Source organism: Eurypyga helias, unplaced genomic scaffold, assembly GCF_000690775.1.
Source record: "Eurypyga helias isolate BGI_N326 unplaced genomic scaffold, ASM69077v1 scaffold28121, whole genome shotgun sequence".
NCBI lineage: Eukaryota > Metazoa > Chordata > Aves > Eurypygiformes > Eurypygidae > Eurypyga > Eurypyga helias.
The window spans coordinates 18,351-28,842 of NW_010229685.1; the positions used below are offsets into that span (position 1 = coordinate 18,351).

At 50.6% G+C, this 10,492-nt stretch overlaps 1 protein-coding gene across 1 annotated transcript in view; it reads right to left on the reverse strand.

The window, feature by feature from the left end:
- Nucleotides 1-2,946: 2,946 nt before the first annotated feature.
- Nucleotides 2,947-10,492, reverse strand: part of GAREM (GRB2 associated, regulator of MAPK1) — a 12,486-nt gene continuing 4,940 nt past the window's right edge. Inside the window, exons 4-5 of the mRNA XM_010160489.1 lie at nucleotides 7,240-7,406; nucleotides 2,947-3,859 (exon numbers count right to left, since the gene is read on the reverse strand). Coding sequence (XP_010158791.1) covers nucleotides 2,947-3,859; nucleotides 7,240-7,406 — 1,080 coding nt within the window. The remainder of the gene's footprint in view (nucleotides 3,860-7,239; nucleotides 7,407-10,492) is intronic.

Here is a 10,492-nt window from a genome sequence, read left to right on the forward strand (position 1 = left end):
GCCCCTGTTCCAAGGTGTCCCCATCACCAGGGACTTCCCACGAGACTGATGCGTTCCCGGCAGTCTGCCCTGCTCAGGCTGCCTTCCACAGCACCAAGGCCGGCCCCGAGCCCCTAACACCACGGCAGCAAAGCTCGAGAGAAGCGAGTAAACGCGACCCCATGGGCCTCAGTGCTGCCACAGCGTGGCTGCCTACCCCGCGGGGGAGAGGCCAAGCCGCCCCACACCAGCTGCCCCGCTGGCTCATCGCCCTCCTCGTTTCACCACGCTTCAGACCGGCCCGGGCATCACAGCAGGGAGCTCGATGTCGCAGTCACGTTAACTCTGAGGTTAGGAACACCGGAATTGCTGAAAAAGGCTTGGAAAATTAAGGTGGCGGGTGGCTAACGGCAAAAGAGAAGGGCGACTGCTAACACGGAGCAGGCGGCACCCAGCCGGAACGAGACAACCGGGAGGACATCACGGCGGGGTCGCGGGCAGAGGGTTAGCCGTACCGCTGCACGCAGGCCGTGCTCCTGAAACCACCGCGCGCTTCTGGGTCTTTCCACAGGCCAGTCCCGTTGCGTCCTACGCGCACGCTGAGGCGAGTGCGAATTCCGCTGGGCTGCCTGCTTGCGTGGAAAACCCTTCCAAGCGGGTAAGCAGCGACAACAGGCGCCCATCCGTAGCCAAAGAGCACCGTTTTCTCACGGATGTTAACACCCTGGGGGCATTAGCAATGTTTAGTGTTAATGTTACCACGACTGCCACCTCTTCTTTTCTTGAGCGAGGGAGATGGAGAGATTTTACTGGTTTCACCTGGAATTACCCAGCCAGAAAACAACTACCTGACATTTAAAACTTGGCCCCTTTCAAATCTGAACGTTGGCTCGCAACCGACTTCGACTGGCACGTGCCTAGCAACAAGCATCCCCACCTGAACGGCGCTTGAGTTCCACCTGCTCCCACCTGCAGCTGGTTCAGAAACACCCGCAGAAAGCTATCCATCTGCCGCTAGGAGTCGATACATTAGGAAAAAGAGTGGGAACGTGAACTCCGGGGGTTTCCTACTGGGATATTTGGTTTTTTTGGCTCATTGCTTTCCAGTACCCACCTCAGCTAGGCTCTGCTCCCTGGCTGGGAACTGGCGGTTTGCACTACTGCAGGAGAAAGGATGCGTCTTGGCTCCGGCATGGAGACATGATGCGAAATTTGCCCAGGCAACAGAAAACTCTGCTTGCAAACAAATCCTTTTTTAATGGGTCAACATGGTTGAGAAAACAGGTGAAATCCACCTCTCATCGTTTTCCCTGCTCTGTATTTTCTCTGCATGCTCCCAGTGCAAGCCCTGCGATGGAGGAAGGGATGGTTTTGGACTTCAGAAGGGTACGGCAGGCAGGCGGTGGTGTCACCCTGGCCAGGGCTCTGCTCAGCAGCAGGTGAAGCTGCACCAGCATCCCTGGCTCTGACCACCCGAGGATCCCGGACACCACAGACTGTTTCCCGAGGAGTGCCACAGACGCGTGATTCAGCACTACCGAGGCAGGGGATCCTGGGGTTATTTAGACACATTTCCGAGAGCTCTGCCGACTACGAGAAATCGGGAACTGACTATCCAAAGTTAATCCTGTTTCTAGCCTTCTGCACAGTTCCCTCTGAAAGGTCTCCCGGGGCAGGCTAATGCCCCCTTCCCCTCTCTCTGCTCCTTCCGTGTGACATCTATGGCAGCGAGACTTTGCCGCCGGGCAACTGAATTAGCACATCCCACAACGCCACAGCCCCTCCCACTTCGACCCACGCATTCTCCTCGCCCGCTGCAAGCAAGGCCGCTGATCTCGAAACATCACAAGCACTTCCCACGGCACGGCCCAACACCTTGCTCGGCCCCTTCTTAGCAGCGTGCCACGCGCCGGTTCTGCGCCCTCCCGCCTCGCGAACGCTTTATTTCAAAGGCATCCTGCAGGAGTAACATCGCCTTCCCACGCAGATCCGACTGCAGGAACAGGATAGCGCGTCGAGTGCGTTTTCAGATGACCGTAGCGGCAGCAGAGGAAGCACAAGGGGTTGCCTTTCGGCAGAGCAAGGCTGCCTGCGAGGGCAGGATCTGCCGAGGGAAGGGTCTGCATGCTGAACTGCCTTTCCCACGAGAAAGCCGCGCGGCCAGAAGTCACGCTACTCGCTCCGCCCGTCCGACTACAAAAGCAACTTCTGAAATCTACCGGTCATTAACTTTTAATTGGCCAGGGCAGAGCGGCTCAGTAGGAAAATCCCCCTTCTCCCTCCCCTCCGGGCAATGAGCTAAGCAAGACTCTTGTTTTAAAAAGATTTAACTCTTTTTTGCTGAAAGTAACATGGAAAACGCATCCACGTCACAGGTAGTCGGGAAGATACCGTTACTAAAAATATGCTGCAAGAATAGGGTATCAGTGGCACTTCACAGCAGTTCGGAACATTTTCAGATGCAGCGTCAGACGACGTTCTTGTGTATCTGAACATGCTTTTTGATAACAGAAATGGAAGAAAGTCACAGCATGTTGCCAAATATTATTGAAACAGAAGTAATCCCGTAAGAAAAACTTTTTTTTTTTTTTTGCAGTTAACACAAAACTGTAAACTGGGTCGGTGTGTGTCTTTCAGCATCAAACTGGTCAGTAATAAATATGACAAAGTCTTAACAGACAACGGAGTAAAAGTTCCCTTAGTGTCCAGGTTTTAGCAGCTGTTGAATGCTCAGGGATGCACAAGGCACACCTCTGCAGATTCTCTACCTTTATTATTGACATACAAAAAAAAAAAAAAAAAAAAGAGAAAAAGATCCGTTCACCACTCCAAAACGTTTATCTGCATAGTAAGAATTTTTCTACTACTATTTACAGGAAGGGTTTTTAGTGCAAAAACCAGGAAGCGATGCCTCAGTTGACGCGCATCGAGCACATCTCGTACAGTTCCACCAGCAACTCCTTGGTGTCACATCTTGGGCCGCCAGCCGTTAATGAACTGTAGTATTTTCTTAACCTGCAATTTGCTTAGCTTAAAGTCTTCCGACAGGATTTCTTCTGTGAGCTGAACCAGTAAGTTGCCGTCAATCTTCTCTGTGACAAAAAATGATATGACGTCTTCCGACAGACCAATAAACCTCAGCGATTTAGACACTTCCTCTATGGAGAGCCCAGAAAGGTCCGTGGGTGGCTGCCAGGGAGAGCCGTCCCCACAGGATCTTGGTGCTAACTGGAGGTGGAGGGGAGACGAGAAGGGATAAGACACAGAGAACGTATCCTGCATGCCCTTTTTAACGAGATACTGATCTTCCAAGAGGTCTGGAGAACCAGTTTTCGACTCCTCCTCGGCACCGTCTATTTTCAGCGGCAAGGGACAGGTGTCTGTGACCGCCTTCTCTTCGCTTGACTTCGGTGCCCGAGGAGGTAAGGCAGGACAGGAATGGCTCTGCTTTGTGTTGCTGACTCCCAGAGTTTTCTCATCAGTGCAGTCTAGAGAGTAACTTGCCGACTTCGGACAGGTAGAGATGGTGTTTGTGAACTCTGCTGGGGTCAGCGGGGAGTACCCCGCCGGGAGCTCACACCCATCGAAGTCAAAAGTCAAAGGTGCTGGACAGTTTCTCTTTGGCGTACCCGGAGTCTTCTGTCTGGGGTAACTGTAGCTCCTGCTGGGATCCAACAGGAAATTGCTCCTGCTCGGGCCTTCAGCAGTTCCTGAAAAATGGTTTGGCCAAGATAACCTCGAAGGCAGAGCTTCAGCTGAGGGGCTTCCCAAAGGCATCGTGCTCTCAGGCTCTTTGGATTCGGTTTTCGTCACGTTACAAGGGTAGCAGGAAACAGGCGTGCTCTCCGCTGGGTTGGCGGTGTCGCTCTCCGTGACGCTGCTTCAGGAACAAAGCAGAAAGGACGTCGTTAGTACGAACAAGCGTGGCATTTGAATAAATTCAGAGATCACCTGACAGAGCCAGAGGGTGGCTGTCACAAGGAAAGAATCTTCTTTCCTCCAGCAGAACTTTACAGCTTTGAATTAACAACACGTTTGAATAATGCACTGACAGGTCTTTTACTCCCTCTGCAAGGCTGACAAGATGCTGATACACCCAAAAGCCTCATGTCTTGGGCTTTACAAGCTTGTAAAAAAAGCAGATATCTCAATTCAGTTCTGTGTGTCTCCTGACAACTCAGTTTTTCCCCTGTCAGATTCCTGAGGGACACCACGGTGGAAAAGGAACAGCCTCACATCTACTAGATGATGGTCTAATCCTGTATTTCATACTTCTATGCCACCGGCATGTCACGGTATGCAAAACCTCCTAACGGGGAGGTCACCACGGCGCTAGACCCAAGCTTGACTGACGTAAGCGATGACCAAAAGCCCTTTTGCGGCCAACATTTTCATTTGCTACGGCACTGGCACGTGCACAGGATCCTTCCCCGCTGGTGACCGGTGCGAAAACAGCACCGGTGCACAGCACAGTAAGACAGAACAAGTTAATGCCTACGGCCAAAGGAAGAGTTGCACCTGGAAGGGTAAGCAGAACAAGCTGCCTGTGTGGAAGTTACCAGGCTTTAAGCTTACCCCACCGTAATTCACTCGTTTGTGCGTCCATAGCCTTAAAAAGACAGGACGAGAAACACTTGCTTTTCCAAGGCACCTACACGAAGCTACCCTGACCTACTTCCAGGAGGAAAACTAAGCTCAGTCTGTCCAAGGGAACCAGTGGCTTATATGCAGCTGTTCCCGAGAGACAGAGATGCCAACAAAAGCACGCAATCTGTTGCCAAAAAGCGAATGTTTGCTGCTTCTATGCCACTTTCGAAAGAAAGTCTGAAGGATTGGGTTGATCTTTGGAATTCTGGCCAATTAAGCCAGAACACTGGAAAAAGCCAACTACCAGACTTACAAAATCTTTATTTAAACACAACAGACAGAAATCCACTGTTGAAAGAATAGTTTTAATTACTCACCTCTCTCTCTCCTGGAAACGAACTACTCGGGAAAGAAACCCAGTATCATCCTGTGACAGCTCGGTGAAAACTGTGCAAGGAGGGCAGCAGCTTTCAAAAACCCAGGAGAGTTTTGAATGGACTGACATAAAATCAGTTCCCCGTGAGCCGATGGTGAGTCAGAATGGGAGCCAACCTGTACTTGGCCAGCTCTAACACAAAGCGCAGATGCACAAGGGCAGCTCCAGCCTTTGTCACTGGAAAACTAGTTACAAAACTCGGCCCCAACAGGTACAAATACCCTCTCTGTCGAACCATCCCTGGGTCTCTGCTCCACGCCCTCCAAACTGTTCTTTTTTCCTGTTTATGTCACTCATACAAGCCTGCCAGTTAAAGCAGTTGGATGTTTACAATAGCGGAGATGGCTTTTTCCCCCCTCAACAAGGATTCGCCATCGGACGGTCATTTCTGGCTGTAAGGTACCGTTTTTCACAAACCAAGCCATCGGGCTGCTCAGTTCAGACAAGACAGAGAGTGAGGCGTGTAAACAACTCACCGTACTGAGGAATTAAATTGATCATTCCCGTTTCTGTTCTCTAATGCAATTATTAGAAATGGGAACATTCAGTGATTTAAAAGATTCATGGAATTACCAAAAACTGATAAAGTGACATTTTTCAAAGTGCTTCCTTATTCATCCTCCACCAAAATTAACTCCCTGGGACTCAGTACCAAAGGATACAAGGGAAACCTCAAAAGCAGCTCAAGCCAGGTGACAGGCATTTTTATAGGCAGATAAGGACAAATCATATTGGTTTTGTTTGTGTTAAAACTATCGGCTGCAACCCTTCATGATCCAGAAAAAAAGATCATTGATAAAAATAGCAAGATTTGAAAAGCAACTTTGCCAGCAATCTGGTTACTGAACACATGGCCAATTTTCCAGCAGCTTCCTCTGCAGCACCAGGTCAGTCCTACCAAACTGAAGATATCTGGTGTGGATCTAAGATGGAGATGAATTTCATGCAGATATCATAAAGTTCAAGGCAAATAATACCACCTGCATTCCTGAGAAACTTCACTGCTCACTCTTTTCCTCGTTCCTTGGGAGGCAAGATGTATCCTTTGCTACTAAGAGAGAAAGTGGCATTTGGTGGGCCCCAAATGCTGGGAGGTCTTGTGCTCAGCCTCCCGTGGAGCAGAGCTCGACAGAGCTACCCAACAGGCTTTCATAAAAACTAACGAGCTGCCTTGATCTGGCGTGATCACAGAACCATAGAATGGCTTGGGTTGGAAGGGACCTTAAAGCCCATCCAGTTCCAACCCCCCTGCCATGGGCAGGGACACCTTCCACTAGACTAGGTTGCTCAAAGCCTCATCCAGCCTGGCCTTGAACACTTCCAGGGATGGGGCATCCACAGCTTCCCTGGGTAACCTGTTCCAGTGCCTCACCACCCTCTCCATGACGACTGCCAGATGCACAGCAGTAAGCTGAGGTGCGCAGTACGGCTTCGAAAGGCAGCTCCAGCCAAAATTACTGCACCAACTGCATCGAGGCTGAAAGGATTTCAGTGGCGTTTCACAACAATATGTGATATCCAGACAGGCAGTATCTTGTCGTTGAAGGGATGCCAAAAATAATGGCAACAAGGCATTCAAGGCAAAAAGGAGGTGAGATGTCAAAAAGGTGCACGCGCTTTCCAAAGCCACAGGAAGAAGGCTGCGCTGCCAGGAGAAGGTATGCACAGCTGCGTTATTCAAAACTTACTGTCAACTTCCGACTAGCCTGAGTGGGTATTTCCAGTCTGTGCTACAGCGGGTTTGATCTGGAAGCTGTCTGGCCCCTTTTTCCTACACCTCACTTTGCACTCAGCGGTGTCTGCCGGCCTCTCTGTTCTCCATCACACCCACGCTGCAGGTTCCCATACAGTTGGCACAACGCGTTTCTGGATTCCCACACCCCTTCTGTGCCCCCACTTATCAAAGCTGCCTAAATCCCACCCGAAAACCAGCTGTGATATGTCCTGATCTGGAGATTCAAGCCTTTGGAGAATTAAACTGGACTGTATGGGATTTTCCATTCAGACAGCTGGTGCCACCTTACCGTGAGGTTACGGGTAGCAACATGGGCATATATTTAATATAAATTGCTGTGTCCTGTCTAGTAAAACATTCTGCTCAAGCTTTGCTTCCTCTTGAACCTTCAAAAACAACTCGAGAGGTCAACTCTCTAAACAAGTGCCTTCAACAAGAATCCTATTACACTGAACTCTCTCAAACAGCGCCAGCGTGGGGCTCTCCCCTCTCCAACACGTACATGTTGTGCAGTCCCGACGAGTAGTAGGAGAGAGTCGGGCTAGGAGAGCGGGTCTGCTGTCGCGCAGGTTTGACTGTGCGAGGAGGGATGGAAGGACTGCTGGAGGATGGCTTCGAGCTCCGCGGTGGGACGGGGGGAGCGTTCAGGAGCCTGCATTCCTCTTTTACCTGTGCAAAAGAAGAACACGTAAGTAAGCGGTGAGAAAATCCGGGCAACAGCACTCTCAGCCAGATGAAACACATCTGGGTCAGCCTTATTCTTTGAAAGGAAATAATTAAGAAGGGAGGAGAAGAGAAAAACGACGCTTAGTCATTTGCAACTAAGACATTTGCAACAGTACGTGGCTGTCTGACGAAGTCCAGAAGAACGCCTTGCTACCAGCAGAGCGACTAGCGATCTTTTCTGGGTGCTTTTCAGTAGGTATCCACTCACTGAAAAAGTAGCAGCAATGAAAAGCAAAGAAGCTTGGAGTAACATACAAAAATCAGACAGACTGTTCCAGACATTTTACATTTTGTAAGGAGCAATTCATTAGGCTTAAACTTCATTAGCGTTGTTTATTTAGCTGTAATAAACCAACCTTATGCAATGAAAAGCTCTCAGCAGACTTTGATGTTTCCTGACTTGTTCTTCCCCTAGAACACTACGGGTCCATCTCATTTACCAGATGCTGGGATGCAAACCCGGAGCTCCAGTCCCTCCGTAGCTGCCGAAGCAGTCCAGGATAAGGTGAAGGATGTAAGGCACAAGCTGAGAGGGGTGGGCAGAAGAGCCTGTCCAAGTAACACAACAGGTTGGCCTTTTGCAGGCTAGACCTCATGGCTGCAGCACTGCCTACCCGAGGCGTCCTTCGGTCTGCCCGCGTAGGAGCAAACTATCAGGATCCATCCCCATGGAAAAAATGATGGAATTAAGCCCTTAATGTCATCAGAACCTATTTGGGAGAGGAACCTTATTTAGTAGGGCTAGAGGCGAGGCAGGCTAGTGAGAATTAGGCTGCCAGGCAAGATACTGAAGGACTCACCACCTTCCCCCGGGCAGGAGGAGACCTCTAGGTCCTCCTTGTCTGGAACAGCCTTGGATGCACCAGAGAAGGGAAATTCTCTCTGCGTTTGACAGCTATAGCTGATTTTTAAATTTAACACCACCACTGCAGAACTGAAAGTTATCTCAGCAGTTCTGCAACACATAATTAGCAACTGAAGTGACTGAATTTATTTAAAAACATAATAAATGTGGAACCTTTTGCAATCCACTTCGTTGCTTTCAGAATGCAACAACCCCTTTAGTACTTCTGTGAAATGGAAAATTGGGGACTGGGCAACTGTAGTACACTTTTTCCCTAATTCAAAACAAGTCAGAATTACAGGAAATGCCCGACAGCATAAAACACTGAAATAAATCTTGTTCTAAGGGTTCTTGTTTGCTCTTTCAAGGAAAAAAAAAATCAATTTTATTCATGTTTGTTATTGAATTCAGGCATAAAACTCTTCAACCATTTTAGTGCTGTGCCCCAAGGATGCCCGAGGACTGCATTTCCCCCCTGCCCCAAGTCTGACTAGATGAAATTAATGCTGCATGCTCCTGAACCCACGGAGCCAGAGACCGTTCCGGGGAGCTCTTGGAGCACAGCAGACGGGCAAGGGGGTTAAAGGGAATTTTTTCTTGGGAAGAGGGCCGGCGTTCAAAGGTGACGGTGTAACGAACCGTGCCAAGCTCCCCCGCTGACCCAGACTGCAGAGGAGAACGAGGCCATAAATAATACCGGCCTGCGGTGCCAGTCGGTCCCTGTCACAAGACGGCGCTTACAGCTGCCAGACACGGTCCTCGGGAAACCCGTCGGGGGAATCCAAAGGAAGATTTTGCAGATTAAACTGACGAGGGCAAGGGCAAACTCGGGAGGGGAGCCACCCTCCCGAAGTCCAAGCAAACAGCAAGGAAAGGATGCGGGAGCGGAGGGGAACAGGCGCCGTGGGACAAGGATGACCATGGTGGCCACTGCCAAGGAAGCCCTCCCACGCTCCAGCGCTCCCTCCCGTGATGTGGGGACGGCGAGCCCGTTCTGATGGCACGAGGTGGATTTTAAGACCTCTGATCCTTTTCCTGGGTGCCAGCCCAAGCGCCACCAGCACCCCCAGGCCCCAGGGTCTGCTTACAGGCATCGCAGGTGCCCGTGGCAGCGACCGCTTCCGAGGCCGCTTGGGTAACACCCACCCCGTCGCCGGCACGACCGCGAGCACAGCGCGAAGGGGTTCAACGTTCTGTGCCCGCAGGAGACTGGGATTCCGGCACGTTCCACCAGGGACCTGCTTTAAATCAATCAGGAAAGCAGCCTCTGATTTTATGCAAATTACAGTGTTTGGGGACTAAAGCAATCTCTAATTTACAGGCCTTCATTCAGAGGTCATTTCTCCCCCTCTTCTGCGTTCATGCTACTTTGATTTTCTGAAAGGTATTTAGAAAATAAACATTAACTATCAGAATGCTCCACCCTGCCAGTGAGAAGAAAACCAGAACTGAAACACCCAAATGCCCTTTTTTTCTCTCCTACAAAGAGCTCCTGCGCACACGTTTTAAATTCCGTGCATGCAAAAATACAATTGCCAGCCAACCTTCATACGGCAACGCTATGGAATATCATTCTAGAGGGAGTGATGACTAAACCTCATGTTCATCAGCACCTCCCGAGATCTGCTTGGTCTATAAATACCCTACATGAGCACCATGCAAACATCTCCTCGGCCCCAGCCCACTGCTGCATTCGGGAGATCGCCGACACTCATTCCAAAGCTGTTCCAGGAAGCCACAAACCCGAGTATAAGCGATTAGCATCCTCTACAGAGATGCAAGGGGTTTGTTTTGGTTTATTTCTGACGGGGTGACGTCCCCTGCCCACCTCCAAATGCAAGCTAATATCTTTAGCAGAAATGAGTTGTCCTGCACGGCGAGAGAGCGACACCGAGACTGCTGACAGCACTCACGCATCACCCCGGTAATACAAGATGCACACGACAAAGTCGCACACTTCTCAGTCACCTTAAAAAGTAAGACAGGCAGGTACCCCAAATTCCACCCTGCTGTGCCCCCAAGAAGGCAGTCAGGAGGCCACGGGGTTTCCCCACACGCGAGGGCCCACACCAATGCTGCGCAGGCGCTCCATGGCTCTCCCAGCTCCCCGCTGCCCGGGCATGACCTGGGGGGGGGCTCACCCCACGGCCGGGGGCGGCACTCCTCCCCCCCCCCCACACACCCC